This window comes from Solanum lycopersicum, chromosome 1 (genome assembly GCF_036512215.1).
Source record: "Solanum lycopersicum chromosome 1, SLM_r2.1".
Lineage (NCBI taxonomy): Eukaryota > Viridiplantae > Streptophyta > Magnoliopsida > Solanales > Solanaceae > Solanum > Solanum lycopersicum.
The window spans coordinates 80,050,602-80,067,642 of record NC_090800.1 but is presented as its reverse complement, the minus strand read 5'-3'; the positions used below and the strand labels follow the sequence as shown (position 1 = coordinate 80,067,642).

Sequence of the window (17,041 nt, the reverse complement as noted above, 5' to 3'; positions counted from 1 at the left end):
ATTATTCAAAAAAAAAAAGGTAAAGATTCAATCTTTTTTTATCAAACAGCAAAAACCATTGGATTTTTATCAATTTTCTGGTAAATTGTATCATCTCCTAATTAGGTTTGAAAAAGAAAATTTCAATCCGCCATTAATGGTGGACTGTCGGACCTCGAATTCATCGAATGTAAAGATTCGTATTTTTACTAAAATATATAAGCTCTTTGAGTATTGTTTCCTATTGTTCGAGAAAAAAAATCAAGAAAATTGCTATTGAGATTACAAACCTATTTAGCAAGAAAAGAATTTAATTGGGTCCTTTTAATATTGCTAAAAAAACTTCTGAGGTTTATCAGAAGTTTATTTCTGAAAAAATTGAACTCGAGTCTCATGATATATTGAAGAAGGCTAATTGCTTGGGTTACTTGTTTGTTGTGTCGGGTGTGGTTAGAATGAGATGATGATTTTTTTAGATAATTTATTCTGATTTGGGTATTTTTTGTTAAAAAAGAGGATAACAACAGGAATAAAAATAACTTTATTTTAACGATAAAGACATATTTAATCAATAAAATAAAATTAGAAAATATTTTCGATCCTTTTTTGGTTATTAACATTTTGTACAAGAAACTCTTTCGGATAAAATAGTGCAAGTAGTGCTACTAACATTTTGTCAAGGAACACAATTTTTGCAAACAGATTTTCAAACACAATATTTATATAAAAAAAAAACCCTATTTTCCAATTTTCAATTTGCAAAATAACGCTGTCCGAGGGCGTTCTGGTAAAATAACACTCCCCGCGCACGTATCGCGGGGTTCGAATAAACATTTTGGCTCTAAAAAGAAATAAAATTAAAATGAAGCGGTAGTTTCCACTTTTCAGCACCGCCCCTTCCCCGTTTCCAATTGCTTCCACGATTCTGTTTGCCGATGAATTTCGAGCAGAGATTAATCGCTGCGGCGAAGTTTGTCTACGCCGGTGATTCAGTTGCCGATGATCCGCCGGTCAACTCCGTTGACTTCGGAGTCGAAGCGGCTCTTAAACCTCACCAAGTTGAAGGAGTCTCATGGCTCGTCCGAAGATACCTTCTCGGCGTCAACGTCATTCTCGGTATTGCCTCGTTCTATAAAGTTATTTTTACACATAAAGCTAATGAAACTGTGTTAATCATATGTTTTTGCGTTAATTTCTTGACGTCCCTTCAGCAAGGAAGCCGTAATTTAATTTTAACCGAATGTGATGTCTATAACTATGAAGAAAGTGAACGAAACTGTAAGTGAATGAAGTTGCAGTATTTTTTTTTGTAGTTCTTTCATTTTGCGGTGTTTCCTTAACAAGGATGACATAATTTAATCGGAAGATGATGTTTACTACTACTTTCAAGTCTCAATTTCGGATCTGTTTATAAGGCTACTCTTTTGAATAACCTTAAACTATTGATTTATAGATTATTACCATCATTTCATAGAGAAAGTAATGAAAATGTCTGAGATAACACTGAACAACGAATGAGTCGAATTTGCTATGTTTTTTGTGACACCGGGAGTATTTATTTCTATAATTGCTTATCATAATTTGACATGAACGGTGATGTTGTCATTTTATTTTTCTTGCAGGGGATGAGGTATCACTGCCAACATTAAGGCCAGCATTTAATTGTTTTTTTAATTTATCTTCTTATGATGAAGAGTCAAAACTCAAAAGACTTTATTGAGGTGTGAACGCGCGCAATCTTTTCATGTTAGGTGCTTGAAAAGTTTGTTGTGTTTCTCTTTGAGGTGAATGTAGCCACAGTGGAATGGTTAATTGTTTTTGTGAGATATGTCTGTATAAGAAATTTTGGTCTTTCTGTTGTTATATCAAAGTAGATAGGCGCATTCGAAAAGAAATTTATAGGGACCTCAAAATTCTGAACTTCTGCTGTATAAACCTGAAATTATCTGAAAGTGTTTTGTAGTAACAGGGGATAAAGGGCAAAGAGAAAAAAGTTATAGGAACAATGTTAAAATTCTTCAGTCTTTCTTCTCAATATTATGCTTCACAAAATATTTAGTGAAAGCGTAATGTTTGGTGGAACTATGCTATTTCCCTTGTGGAATAGAGATCTTATCTGGTATTTTTGTTCCCCAAGATTTTCCCGTTATCCTAAATCATTAAAAAAGTTGCCTGTGGGGATATGTCGATGTACTAGTTTACCTAGGGTAATACATGAAATTGAATTATGTTGAAAATTAACATTTTAGAATCTATGTTGATAAAAAAATAATCCAAAGCTGATTGTTTCAACAAGGCAGTTAACACCTATTATGTATGGCCTCCGCATGAATGATTCACTCTGCTTAGCAATCATCCCACATGGGGCTGTTAACTGTTCAGGGAAATGAAGGATCCATGTAGCACATTATGAAACTGAATTTCTTAGCATCTTGACAGACTTAACCAAAGATCATGTGAAAATGTTGAAAAAGAATCTTTAAAACCCGGATGAAAAAACATTTAGAACATTCTTTCTCAAAAAAAGGAACTTTCTCAAAAAACATTAAGAACATTAAGAAAAATGTATAAATATACACAATTGCACACAACATTTAACAAGTTCCTTCTTAGAACATGCTATAAGTTTTCTATTTCTTGTGCTTTTATGGATCAGATCAGTATTTCTGCAGCAAGTGATTAAATGTGTTTTATTAAATTAAAGTGGATTGCAATTTATGCCTTTGATCTGGTCACCAAATAAGTTTTCCTTTATTTTTTCTTGGTACCATCTTCCTTTTGGATACTTTGAATTCTGGCCGTGTCCACGAATGCTTACTAGACAAAGATTTAAATCTCTTAAGAGAACTTCGTGTTGATTGGAAGATTTGGAGCCTTGACTAAATGAAACATAGGTGAAAACTAGATTTGGAGCCTTGACTAAATGAAACATAGGTGAAAACTAAGTGGTCTTTGCTAGGAGAAATGTTTTGTTTACTTGACTCTCCTTCCTCAAGCTTGTCTAGGTTGGGTTTGCACTATCTATAATTGGTAATACAAAACACCGTGATCTGTTAAGTAGCGAATTTGTAGTCGATGGCTATTGTCTTGATTTTCTCTTTGCTATTAATGGTTTTTTGGCAGATGGGATTGGGGAAGACTTTGCAAGCTATATCATTGCTGAGCTACTTGAAAGTCTATCTAAAGACTCCTGGACCATTCTGTGAGTGGGAAGAACTGTAATTTTGATCTAATAAGAAATAGTAGCCGAGATACATCTTAGGTTAACAATCCATGCTTAGCTCTGACAAAATGTTGCAGTGGTACTCTGTCCTCTTAGCGTGACGGATGGTTGGATGTCTGAAATGGCCAATTTTGCCCCAAAATTGAGAGTGCTATCCTATACTGGAGACAAGGAGCATCGGTGCAACTTACGTAGGAAGATATATGAGAGTATGAACAGGGAGGCGTCGGTTGTAAGTATTGGGTTGTATACACACTTTTAAGTTTTTAAAGTGTCTCTAAAGACAATCATTTTAATTTTATGTAGGTACTTTGTATACGTTTATATAAGCTCTATTTGGACGTCTAAAGGCATACTGGGGCTTTATACATTATTTTTCTCTTCAAGAACTGTCAATTCTTTTGTTATTTATCTTACCTTGATTTTCCTCATTTCTTACAGGCAAAATCACTACCTTTTGATGTGCTTTTAACTACTTACGACATAGTATTACTTGATGAAGATTTTCTATCCCAAGTTCCATGGTGTTATGCAATAATTGACGAAGCACAAAGGCTCAAGAATCCATCTAGTGTATGTCTGAAATTCTCTGTATTTTGTTTCACAAATCTTGAGATATCACAAGTGATATGGGGGTTTAATGTATGATTCATGTATTTAAAGATCTTTCTAGTTCTTGAACTAGTCTTCCCCGGCTTGAAGTCAAGTGAGGAACTCTTTCTCTTATTTAGGCTATTTTTCCCTGAAATCCCATTCTATACATTAAATTCATGAACCTCCTATAACCATATTTTCCCATCCCTGATGATGAAAGGTATCTCGGGCCTTAATTCAACCTCAAAAGCTAGCGCAAGAGGTGAGGATTTTCCAAGACCATATGAGGAGATAACGACCCATTTCCTCATCAATGTGTGATACTTAACGACCTTCATCCTTCAGCAAGCCTAGAAATAGAGGGCAAGCCCCTTATGTCTGTACTCATAGTATCCAAAATCCCTTCTCCTAAAAAGAGCACAATTAGAATGGTGGTATCTGTGCCATTTCTGACTACGTAAATATGTTCAAACCGAGCTAAATGGTTATTGAAGATTCATATAGCTAACCCAACCAGTACGGAATTGATGCATATCTACTGTTGCATGTAAAATATTCAAAACCGGTATAAGCTACAATATTGACAACTTATGCAGTTATCATGTGTGGTCAAGTTGAATAAAGTTAATCCTGCAGATTACCTTTTTTTTTGAAATTGGTAAATTGTATTCCTTCAGCATTAAGGCTATGCTGGCCACTTCCAAATAGTTTACAAAAAAAGAAAAGAGAGATACTTACAAAAAGCCTATAAAATCCACTAATAGGATTTCCTCTTCTATACTCTGTTCTTTACACCAAAAACCTAGTGAAGTAATTACTTTCCACTTAATCTTCAAAATAGAGGATTCTTTCCTTCAAAGCTCCTCTGGTTCCTTTCCTTCCAAATGGTCCACCAGATGCAGGCTGGGACTGTCCTCCACCATATTTTTTGGCTTTTGCTTCCTCCTCTTCTGATCCAGCAGCTAAGCAAGTCTGCAGTATGTTCTGGCATGATCCAATTGATTCCAGCAATGGCGGTGAACATAGCCCAAATTTGTGTCATTACTTTGCAATGCATGAAAAGGTGTTTGCTGGTTTCTAGAGCCTCCTTTCAGAGGAGGCATCTAGATGCTATGATGAACCCCCTTTTTTGCAGTGCCTCATGTGTCAAGCATGCCTTCCTGGCTACTAGCCAAGTGAAGCATTTCACATTATTAGGAGCCACACTTTCCCATATAGTATTCCAAGGTCCAGTTGACCTGCCTCCAGCAACACTCAGTTCCCTTTTGTATACTCTGTTAACAGTGAGAATTCCATCATTGTGGTGCCTCCAAATGAGTTTGTCTGAATTTGTATTAATGCCCGGGATGTTTCCTATTAGTTTTAGAACTACTACCCATGGTATTTCCCAATCATTTAGGGGTCTTCTGAAAGTGAGGTTCCACCCTTGAGGGGACCACATTTCTTGTATACTGCATCTAGTATTCAAGCTTATTGAGAATAGTCTAGGAAAAAGGGATTGAAGTGTGCCATGATCACTCCAGTCCTCTTTCCAAAAAAGTATCTCGTCTCCCCTACCAACTCTATCTTTGGTGTTTAGCTTGAGAGTCGTTCATAGATTCCTGATAGATTTCCAAACCCCAACCCCATATGTATTAGTCACTTTATTAGTGCACCATTGCCCCTCCGGGCCATACTTATGAAGGATAATCTCCCTCCACACGGATTGATTTTCTCGAGTAAATCTCCATAGCCATTTGGTAAGTAGTCTCTTATAATGAAGCTTTAAGTTCCTCACTCCCAGACCTCCAAAACTCTTGCTTTGCTGAACTGCCTCCATTTTACCAGGTTGAAACTTTTCTCAATCTTGCTTCCTTGCCATAAGAAATCCCTTCTTAACTTGTCTAAGATTTTCAGCACCTCATCGGTTATCCTTTAAAGTTGTGTTAAACTGTTAATTAAGTGCGTAAATGAACACTGATGTATCTAACATTCTAATAGGGATGTGATAGTGTCCTGCAACCTTACCATGTATCTGGATAAATATGATTTTCTTATAACAGAAAACGTATGGGTAGGGATTATCTGTGTTTTGGATGAATCATTATAGCAGATTTGGATACATATTATATTCTGCCCCTTAAGAGAATAGAGATATAATCATTCTTTTTCTGAACTTCCAAGTTCTTGAATGGAGTTCTTCTCCTCTTGAGAGTTAATCTGATGAAATGTCTTCAAAATCATCATTACTTTGAAAAATAATGTTACCCTCCCAGCTTTCATTGGAACTGCATGGACATTCTCAGATATCTTTTCTTGATTAACTATTTCCTTTTGTAGATTAAAATATCATTTGAAAATGCAAACTTGAGATATGTATTAATATTTCCGCATGATTTTGTCATTAATCTATTTCTTATAGTTCTGGAGCAATTTTTATATTTCAATTTAACTTTTGGTTTGGGCATGGGGGGAGTGGGCAGTTGACTTTCAACAATTAAATCTTTGTTTGCTGAGTGTTTGAAATCTTTACAGGTCCTGTATAATGTGCTCAAAGAGCGTTTTGTTATGCCAAGGAAATTGCTGATGACTGGCACACCCATACAAAACAACCTTTCTGAGCTTTGGGCTCTTTTGCACTTTTGTATGCCTTCAGTTTTTGGAACAGTGGAGCAGTTCCTCTCTGCATTCAAGGAAGCTGGAGATCCATCATGTAATACTTACACCTGTCATGAGTCATTTTTATATTTCTATATTTCTGAGAAAGAGTTGTTTATTGTTCTTCTTCTTTCTCCACACCCCTCGGAAAAAGACCACGGCTCTTCTGGAATTTGTTTGTCCAGTTATATGTTTTTTCAGTTAAAATTAGCATTGCTCCTGTAACTCTTTTTGCAACATACTGTAAGTTGGGTTATTGAGACAGACATTGGGCCCTTCAATTTTTATAAATGGGAGTTTTTCAACTATGAATCAAGTCTAGGGACTAAGAAAGATATTGTGAAAGTTCAGAGTAATTTTTTAATATGAAAATGCTACTGAATATTTTCTGAGATCTTAAGTGGGACTTCAGAATTCACTTTACAAGGTTGAATCCACTTCACAAGATTGCGTTGAATTATGTAGGAGCATCTTTAAATCCAAATAACATTGCCACATGTTACATGTTTTTACATTTACTTGAAAGCAATGGACTCACTCCTATGTTTTCTCTAATATGGCTCCGCTGAGTAGGTCCTGATGCAGACAAAGCTAAGGAACAATTCAAAATTTTGAAATATGTAATAGGGGCGTTTATGCTCCGACGAACTAAATCTCAGCTTATCGAGTTGGGGACTCTTGTGCTGCCTCCTCTAACTGAGATCACTGTGTAAGTTCATCTTTCTCCATGATCGCTGATTTGGCAAATGACATATTATTGCAGAAGTTCCACTAGAGCTGGTAGAGGATATGTCATCTTTAGATGGCTGTCGATAGTATGTCACGTGGTTTCCTTGGACTTGCTTTTGTGTAGTGTTGCTAATATGTTAGTAATTTTGATTCTAGGATGGCACCACTGGTGGCCCTGCAAAAGAAGGTATATATGTCCATACTAAGGAAGGAGCTATCTCAGCTGCTAGCACTTGCTTCTGGTGCACCCAATACCCGGTCGTTGCAGAATATTGTATATACCTATTCTTTTGGCCAAGGAATTTCTTATTTTGGGTTTGATGATTTTAACTTGTTCTTCCATGTGTGGTTGATTTCGAATGTACAACTAGAGGTTTCTGAATGCATTATGAGTGGCTACAGAAAGCTTCTGTAGGTTATGAATACTCTTAATGCATTATGAATGGTCCCTAGTTTACTACATCCTGATTAGTTAGAGTAGCTATGAGCTTCTTTTTTTAGGTTGACTACATGCCAAATTCTGGCCAGGATTATTAGTAGGTGTTAAATAATAGAGTTTGAGTGATAACTGGTGGTAAGAATTAAGCTATGACTCTCGGTGATTGTATAGTATAAGTAATACATATGGAACCGTTACATGTGACGATTTTTTGTTTATAATAACTATTCACACTTTAAAGTTGATGACATGTTACTTGTAAAATAATTGGGCTATACTTGTGTAAAATATTTAGTTTTTAGGATTAGTTTTACATACTTCGTAAGTTAAATGAATCTTAGTTGGTACTGCATCTGAAAGTGCTGAAACACCAGACTGAGAAAGAAGCAGATAATTAGACTTAAAATTGTCATGTAATATGAACTGACTACTAATATTTGTAATCCGGTTGTAGGTTTCTGCTTCATGATGTTTGGCTAAACTTATAAGCTGGTCAAACTGGTTTATAAAACACATGTTAGCTTATTTATAAAACACATGTTGGCTTATTTATGCATTGGCTAAACATCTAAAGTGCTTATAAGTTAAAAAATAATCAGTTGGTCAATCCTGACTTATGGCTTTTCAGCTTGTAAGCACTTTTTGATTGACCAAGACTTTTACTATTTTATCCTTAATATATTTTTTAATTCTTGAACCATCTTTCTCAAAACAAAACCCCTAACTTCATGTTCATTCTATATTTGTGGTTTTTCCCTTTCTTTAAAAAGATATTTTCAAATTTATAATACTTTGTACAAATTTTAAGGATACTTTAGTCATTTAATTAAAAGAACAGCTTATCAACACCTTTTTACCAAGCACGGCAGCTGCTTATTATTAGTTTCAGCACTTTTATCCAACATTTAGCTGCTTAGTTTCTAGCATCAATTTCAATAATTAAGAACACTTCTCAACACTTGAAACTTATCAGGTATTTACAATCAGCAAAAGCAAACAGGCTCTATGACATAAAGTGACTGATTATACCTTATAGACTATAGTCAATGAGGTAACTTACATATTGGTATTTGGAATACCTTTAACATTAATTGTTTGTGCTTTTCAGTGAATTGCTATTCAATACTCACATCCTTTTCTAAGTTGAATCTGCATTCAATGAGAGTTCATTAAGTATCTTTCTGAGGTTCAGCATCTCCACTCATTTTGTCATAATTATTATGCTTAAGTAGCTGTTTTAGCCTTTAAAGGGTGAGAAAAATGCTTTGGACTTGGAGATCTATTTGTTAGAGCTCCAGCTTGTGTCTTCCCTAATACTAACCTGCAGACTCACTTTCAGGTAATTCAACTACGAAAAGCATGTAGTCATCCTTACCTTTTTGCTGGTATAGAACCGGAACCATATGAAGAGGGAGAACACCTGGTTCAGGTACTGTATCTGCTTTCTGCTGATTGTCACTGTTTGTAATTTTGTGGCTGTAGATTTCACACTGGGTATGCACCTTAAGTAATGGCAATCTACCCGGCTGTTACTAAGTTAAGAGTATGCAGCTGTTAGTTATTTAGCGTTAAAAGATTATCCTGCATTCTTTTATATTTATTACTAATATTTCACCCCAGGTAAGTATGTCGTTTTCATGGGTATGGTTTTCTAACCATTAAGTGCTGTCAGGCTAGCGGCAAGCTGCTAATATTGGATCATCTTCTTCAAAAACTTCATGCTTGTGGACACAGGGTTCTTCTTTTCTCTCAGATGACTCAAACACTTGATATACTGCAGGTAAATGTTTGTAATCTGGTATGTTTTACAAAAACTCCATTTGAAATGTTTGAACAGTTCAACCGGCAGTTGAACGGTCTTCTGCTTTGTTAATCTTGTACAGGATTATCTGGAATTGAGGAAGTATTCTTATGAGCGTCTTGATGGTTCAATTCGTGCGGAAGAGCGCTTTGCTGCAATCAGGAGCTTTAGTCATAATAGATCAAAGTTTGAAGCTGAACAAAATGCAGCATTTGTTTTCTTGATTTCAACAAGAGCTGGTGGAGTTGGGTTGAATCTTGTGGCTGCTGATACAGTGAGTGACAATTTCTGGCCCGAACTTTTATTATCAGATTGGTTTAAGATTATATACTCGGGTTAATCCTTATATTGTACAAGTACTTTTTTCGAATATATATTGTACAAGTAAGGAGTATTCATTTGGATCATACGCAAAAGCGAAATTGTAATGCACAGGTAGAATATCTAACAGTTCAAGTTCAAACTGGTTCAATGCTTGAACTCAAATTTGTTAAAGGATATTATCTTCATTTATGGATATTGACGCGCTTCTCTTTTCCTAATCGTTATCATCAAGAAGTTTAGCTCACGAGTTATACCATCAAGGAAAAAAGTGCTGATAGCTCATATTTTGTTGACAACATGCATCACAGTGATGCCAGTTGATACCTACTGGATGATAGGTGGAGCATGTGTTAGGAAGTCATAATTTTTCTGGACCTGGCAATGCTTAATGGTGCACTTCTTGCAAGTGATTTGAATAATATACTTTAATTCTTGTCTTAAGTGCGATTTCAATGGCACAAAATAGTCATTCCTCTTCCTTTTGGCCACTGCATAGTGATGTTAGTAACATATGGACCTGTCTTGTTTTGGTTGGACATCCATTTCTTTCATCTCCTTGACAAGTGTTGGTGGTGTAGGTCATATTTTACGAGCAAGATTGGAATCCTCAGGTAGACAAGCAGGCCTTGCAACGTGCTCACCGAATTGGTCAAACAAACCACGTGTTATCTATAAATTTAGTCACAGAGCAGTCAGTGGAGGAGGTGAAGAGAAGATTTGAGAGCTACTTCAAAGTTGATATTTAGTTACCCTAAAGGAAGGTTTTGATTGTGTAGGTTATCATGCGTAGAGCTCAACGGAAATTACAGCTTAGTCACAACATTGTAGGAGATGATGTCTTGGATCAGGAAGGGAAAGAGATGGCAGGAGCTGAAGCTGGTGACTTGCGATCTGTTATGCTTGGCTTGCATATGCTAGATCCCGCAGAAGTAACCAATGAAGAATCAGATAAATTTGATAGGAATGAATTGACTGCAATGGCAGAAACAATTATGGCGTTTCGCAATAAAGAACGTTCAGCTAGAGATGACAAGTTTGAGGTTAAGCCAGCTAACTTCTTAAGTGAGTTTAATGTGGTTACGAAAAGGGGTCCAGAGTCTGTTAAGCTTGATCAAATTCTTGATGAAACATCGTATCTCGAGTGGGTTGAGAAATTCAAGGAAGCATCACAGATAAACCATAATCCAATTTTCGAGTTAGGAAACAGGCGAAGCTTGCCTGAAGAAAAACATCTAAAAGCTGAAGCTGCAAAGAAGAAGGTAGAGGAGGAGAAAATGTCAAAATGGGAGACTCTTGGATACCACTCCTTATCGGTCAAAGATCCTGTATCAGCTCCTGATACTGATATCTCCTCTGATTCTGGAGCCGTTCACTTTGTTTACGGGGACTGTACCCGTCCTTCTAAAGTGTCTTCATCAGAGCCGACCATCATATTCAGGTGTATATGAAACACTTATCTTTTCAGGTCAAGCTTGTGATGCTTATCACAGCTTTTATAGAAGTATTTTTGCCACTGTTTTAATTGCACAGACGTGTTAAGCTTTCCATTATTGGGTTGGATATGTTGTGAGTACTAAAATTATTAATTTTGAGATAAACAGAGGACACCTGCATTTGATAATTTCTTAAAACCACTCAAGCTTGGCAAAGTTTCATGTGCATGTTCTGACTACTTGTCAATTTTGGTAGCTGTGTTGATACATCAGGAAACTGGGGTCATGGGGGTATGTTTGATGCATTGGCAAGACTGTCAACTAGTGTACCTGCAGCGTATGAACGAGCTTCTGAATTTGGTGATCTTCATCTAGGCGATCTCCATCTTATAGAGATCACAGGTAAATTTGGTGCTTTAACTAGTCAAGGTCATCAGTTTGTTTTCTCTGACATCACTAGCACTGTTATTCATGGTTTTAACTAGCCCTGTGCTAATTTAGGAACTCAGTGAATTGTGTACTTGATACTTATGAGAGAAGAGGTGTATGTGTACATGCATTTCTTCCACTTTAATTACCTCTAGATTAGTTCTCTTTGGACAAATGCTTCCTTTTTGTGGTGGAGTTTAGTAATATTTTGCACACATAAGTTTGCAGTTCAACCAGTTATTACCTCCTGCTGCATATGTGGATGAGTCAATCATGCTAATCAGTTTGAAATCATGGAATGTTTGTTTATCTCGACTTGTCAATTAGGAGTCTTTGTAAGATATAAAATGTTATGGTAGTGGATATGCTCAGTACATTGATAGAAAAGCTTGGAGGGTTCACACCAGTTTAAGTGGAAGATTTTGGGGAAGATGCTTCTCACAGAAGAACTCGTCTTTACCAGGGAAAAAATAGATATCCTAATTGACAGAGAATAAAAGAAATGATAGGTTCCACATGGGCTGCCGGATTGGTGGCTTCTATGACCTGCACTACACCTAATATGAGCTACTACTTAATTTTCAAAATGAGAAAAAAATATCTTAAAAATATTGTCGTCTTGTATTTTCCTTCTTTTTGCCTGTACTCTTCTCCTCCTGCTCCACTTAGTCCTGTCAAATTTCTTTTATTGGTCTTCTGCTATACCTTAAATTAATTCTCTTGTTATATCTCCATGCGATCATTGTGATGTAGAGGATCTAGCTAAGGGCAGTGGTTCACCTCATGCTTCTCAATGGGTAGCTTTGGCTGTTGTGCAGTCTTACAACCCTAGGCGCAAAGTCCCACGCGGCAGTATCTCCATCCCCGACTTGGAGAGATGTCTGTCAAAGGCATCGTATTCAGCTGCTCAGAAGTCCGGTATTTCCAATTTCCAGTCTTATAGAAACGTTTCTTCTGTTTTATTTGTAGTTTGAGTTCTCTATGTTTTGTTTGATCTGCATTTGAGTTCCTTATTTCAATTTTTTTTATAACCAAGAAATATTTGAGAACCAGTTTGTTTTGAAATACACCTTAGGGAGTGAATATTTTACTTGAAATTCATATAGTAATTCACATTAAATTGAAACCTTCTTGTTCAACATCTCAAGCGACTTGCATATCTAGCTTCTCTTATTAACATGTAAAGTAAAAGCAAGTACTTTTTGCTTAGATAGGAGGAGAGTAGAACACTATTTATTTGAGCATCGATGATTATTTTCGGACAGCATTCATGAACTTATTGGAGCAATGTCTATATAGTTTGAAAAGGCTGATCTGATCTGCTCATCCAGACATGATGAGCTATGTTATTCCTGGTCAGGAATCTCTGGGGATGTGGGGTGGGGGGTGGGTTGGGGGGTTATGCACTGATGTGGCAGGTAGGTCTGAACCTGTACCAGCTGTTTGTTAGTAAAAATAAATACAAGAAATTTCTATAATTGTTTAAACACTACTGTTTATTGTGTTTGCAAAAACATTTATTCAAAAGTACTCCTGGCTATAACATGATGCATCTCCAGCTATTATCATGATTACATTTGTAAAAATTGCTCAAATATTCTCTTTGATGGTGACTGTTTTTTTCTGCCACTGCAATATCCTAATAGTCTATTTTATACTTTTTGATATTTCAAGCATCGATCCACATGCCAAGAATCGGTTATCAGGATGGTTCTGACAGGTCAGAATGGTATACAATTGAACGTCTGCTGCGGAAGTATGCTGCTCTCCATGGCATAAATATTTTTGTGTAAGTTCCTCTGTTGTTTGTGGCACAAATGTAGTCCTGTTTGTATGTGTGCAAGCATGCTTCATAAAAGTTGGTTGTCGTACTAGTTTTTGTATTATTGATACCTTTGAATATTTTTTCTTTAGCATGCCCAATATATAGGGCTTTGTAGTTTACTGCTTCTCCAAAGGGGAAAGAGAAAAACTAAAATCCTCTTTCTGAGTTGGCTCTAGTGTGAAATATTAACTATTATAACTCTAAACCAAGAATAAACATTCGTCGTCAGTTTCCATAAGCATGATTCATTATATTTCACGTGTGCAGGTATTATTTCCGACGTGCATCTCAGAGCTAAGAGATGGATACCATCGGTGTTCCATCAGCAATTGGACAACATCAGGGAACAGTCTCATTAGTGCAGATTGACCTCATGCAGCATGAAGTTGGCCTTTGATCAGGACGTGAGGTAAGCAATGACAATTTGATGTAGAAACCTCCTTAAACAATCTAATCAATGGTTTGGTATCTAGAAGTTGTTTGTACAACTCAGCCATACTAGGTTACCTTGTCAATATTTGTAACTTATCGCTTAACTATGCTAAAATTAATTTGGTTTGGTGCAAAACACTGGTGTGAATTAGTATTTTCTTCTCCCTTGACACTTGCCAGTGGACAGGGTCATGAGATCTAGAGAACATTTAGTTTTAATCTTTAGAGAACTAGTTCATTTTTTTGAAAATTAAACGATTGGTAGTTTGAGTGAACTAAGTAGAGAAGTTGACCGGATGGATTTATATATAATTGAAGTCCCACTCACTTGTTACATAGTTTTGTCTTTTATTTCCTTAATAATTCAATTTCCAGACTATGAAATCTTAATTGTAAGAACATGAAATTGAAGTTACGTAGCATTAATTCCACAGTAAGGTTTAGCAGTGCCATGAGCCATGGAGCTAGCACCTGAGAGGTAGTACCAAGCTAATCCAAAATTATCAAAAGGCTTGTATTGTATAGGATGTGTTTCATCCACTAATTCCTCAGGTATTTCTGTTATTCCTTTGTTGAATGTGAATAACGCCAATGTATACCTTTCCTTATCCTCTTTCATCAACACTTGGTGCCTTGCTGCATATATTCTTCCATTGCTCCATGCCTACTTCCACAAACAAAATTACTTACTTTTTGTCGCATTAAATAACTGAATGATGTGTGAACTTTGATGCACCAAAGGATGTGGTGCAGTGGCCTGTAACAAGATGTCTCAGTTTTGAGCTCTGCCTATTTTCTTTTGATAGGGAGTGGCTTTCTTGAATAGGCCCTATGGGGCATAATCAAGGAGTCCGGAGATATTAACAAAAAATTCAAAACGGTATATAAAATTTTATATTAACCAAAATGGCAAAATCGCTGGAACAGCAGCGATTTACTCCACCGGAAAAAGCAACATTTTGCAAAATTTTAATTAACAATTTTAGTGAAGAAAACTCCACGAAATGTTAGCTAGTACAATAGAACTAGTTTATAGTTGCTTGCTACATGCAGGAATATAAAAAGTAGTCGATGAAATAATTTGAGATTGATGGTGAAACTGACAAAATGACAACCTTACCTCATAAGCATCACCAGCCAAGAAGACGAAGGCGGAGGGAGGGACATCAACGTCAATCCACTCTCCACTTTTGGTTTCAACTTGCAAAGCATTTATTTGATTCTGAAAGAGAAGTGTGGAGAAGCTTTTATCCGTGTGTGCATTGCAACCGATATTGCCAGACCCGTCCTCCGCCCCTTGCAGTGGTGGTCTGTACTTAATAGGGCGGAGGAGGTATGTAGTGGCTGCAACATGAGATTCATAGTGCCTTTCTGCTACTCCATAGCTCTCGAATACCATTTTATCCACCAATTGCTCTACTTCTGCTGCTACCTTGACGTACGATGTCACTGTTTCACTAGCATACGCAAAATATATATATATATATATATACCGTAACCCTCGGAGGTTATTAAAATTGAAACTGTATCAAACTTGTTGTAATCGGCTATACAAATGTTTTTGTATCAAGCTCCGGATGGGATGGGTGTGGGTTTGGGGCGGGATTAGTAGGTAGATAATGAAATCTCATTGATAAATTCATATTGGATTTTAAAAAATAGGTTGAATAAGTCAAATTATTGGAATTATATGACTTAAATAAATTCAATTTACATTCGGTCAGTCTATTAAGTTGACAAGATGAGTATAATTCATATTATTCTAAGTCATATTAGAATGGCAAAATTCATCAAAAACTCTTTAGTTGACAATTGTGAGGTTAAGAATCAAACATGGTAACCTTTACATAAATTATTGAAATATAAATATCAGTATTTGCTGCTATTTTCCTTTCTTGATTATTATTTTAAGGAATGAAATTTAGTCTTACATAATCATGTGGAGGCAGAGCGAGTTGGGACATATGCAGCTGCAGTGTGGGGGTTATGTAAAAGGAAGGGGATTATAGCCTTCTTAGTTCAGATAACCAATCAATTAACTAAGCTACTAAGAATCCTCGCGGAGAAAATAAAATGAAGGAAAAATGAAATATGTCTCACCAAAATCTGCGGTTGCCTTGTGGCCACATAAGTGTAGTGAAGCTTTGTAGTGCTTCAACATCAGTTGGATGTGGGATCCCAAAGCTTTCATGAAGAGGAGCTTTTTTCAGTAGACCATTCCATTGATAGAAATAAAAGTCAGAAGTGTTTTTTTTCTTTGTTTCAATGGGAAGATCAAATAATTCTTCCATTACATCGAATATTTCTGTTGAAATCTTATTCTTCTTATCATCGTCATAGAGTGCTATAAAATAACCATATTCTTCAAGTGCATGTCGAACGTTATTGCACAATGGTACCCAAGAATTTGAGTATTCGTCTAATTTGAAGAGATCAATTATGGGAATTTTGGAATCACTCATAATTAATGTGTTTTTGTTCATTTTCAAAATTTGAAGCTCAATGTTTCTAGCTTTGGTATATGGGGGATTAATACTAATGCATGTCACTCTTTCAAAGTTAATTATATAGACGTTTCTGAAGTGTTAAGTAAAGTGTACTCGTATTTATTATTTTTTTTTTAGGAAAAAGGTTTTAATGTACCATCGAACTTTCACAAAAGACTTATTTGTGTCATCCTTCAAAAGTTGGCTCATCTATGTTAATGTTGTTAAAGAAAAGACTTATTTTTAATTCTGATTTTGCAAAATCAACTTAACACTTATAAAGTTTTTGGATCTACTGTAATCTATTTGTTTCTTTTTCCTTAAGAACATCAAAAACATAAACAACTCTCAAATTTTCAACATATTCATATTTTCACTAAATCATCTCAAATTCCGGCGACATCATTAATTTATTTTTTGAAAAATCAAAATTCTAAAATCATTTGTAGAGTCTAAAATTTTCACATTGTATTTAAAAAAATATTCCAAAAAAACAAAAATTAGTCCTAAAAATTCAAAAAATTGCTTTGATTTATGTTTTTGTAGTTGTTTTTGACATTAGATCTCTGTTCCCTATTATTTTTTGAGTCTATGTTTAAAATTTCAAATGATTTGAAGTTGTGGAGAAAATTCTACTATTAAAAAATGTTGATGTTTTGAAACTTTGGAGAAATTTCAAGTGAGTCTTATTGAGTTGAGCTCAAAAGATA

General features: G+C 35.7%; 2 protein-coding genes across 6 annotated transcripts; one reads left to right on the top strand and one right to left on the bottom strand.

The window, feature by feature from the left end:
* The first annotated feature begins 823 nt into the window (after positions 1-823).
* LOC101263936 (probable helicase CHR10) lies at positions 824-15,571 on the top strand. 5 transcript variants are annotated; one of them, XR_011210838.1, is made up of 18 exons: positions 845-1,095; positions 1,602-1,700; positions 3,103-3,181; positions 3,280-3,434; positions 3,644-3,775; positions 6,311-6,488; positions 7,007-7,142; positions 7,319-7,436; positions 8,941-9,030; positions 9,274-9,381; positions 9,485-9,676; positions 10,305-10,430; positions 10,503-11,164; positions 11,416-11,561; positions 12,342-12,506; positions 13,263-13,377; positions 13,681-13,822; positions 14,280-15,571. XR_011210838.1 is itself a non-coding variant. In XM_069287157.1 (17 exons), the coding sequence occupies exons 2-17, from the start codon at positions 1,665-1,667 to the stop codon at positions 13,709-13,711; spliced, it is 2,469 nt and encodes an 822-aa protein (XP_069143258.1). In that variant the 5' UTR covers positions 845-1,095; positions 1,602-1,664; the 3' UTR covers positions 13,712-13,981. The 5 variants fall into 5 exon arrangements, 3 of the variants coding, with proteins under 3 accessions (XP_010325463.3, XP_069143258.1, XP_069143260.1); XR_011210839.1 differs by having other exon boundaries at positions 14,899-14,977; XM_069287157.1 differs by lacking the exon at positions 14,280-15,571 and having other exon boundaries at positions 13,681-13,981.
* LOC101264554 (deoxypodophyllotoxin synthase) lies at positions 14,126-16,418 on the bottom strand. The gene is made up of 3 exons (XM_004229721.4): positions 15,946-16,418; positions 14,966-15,302; positions 14,126-14,509 (listed from the first exon to the last, which is right to left on the bottom strand). The coding sequence occupies exons 1-3, from the start codon at positions 16,326-16,328 to the stop codon at positions 14,258-14,260; spliced, it is 972 nt and encodes a 323-aa protein (XP_004229769.1). The 5' UTR covers positions 16,329-16,418; the 3' UTR covers positions 14,126-14,257.
* Between the last annotated feature and the right edge of the window lie 623 nt (positions 16,419-17,041).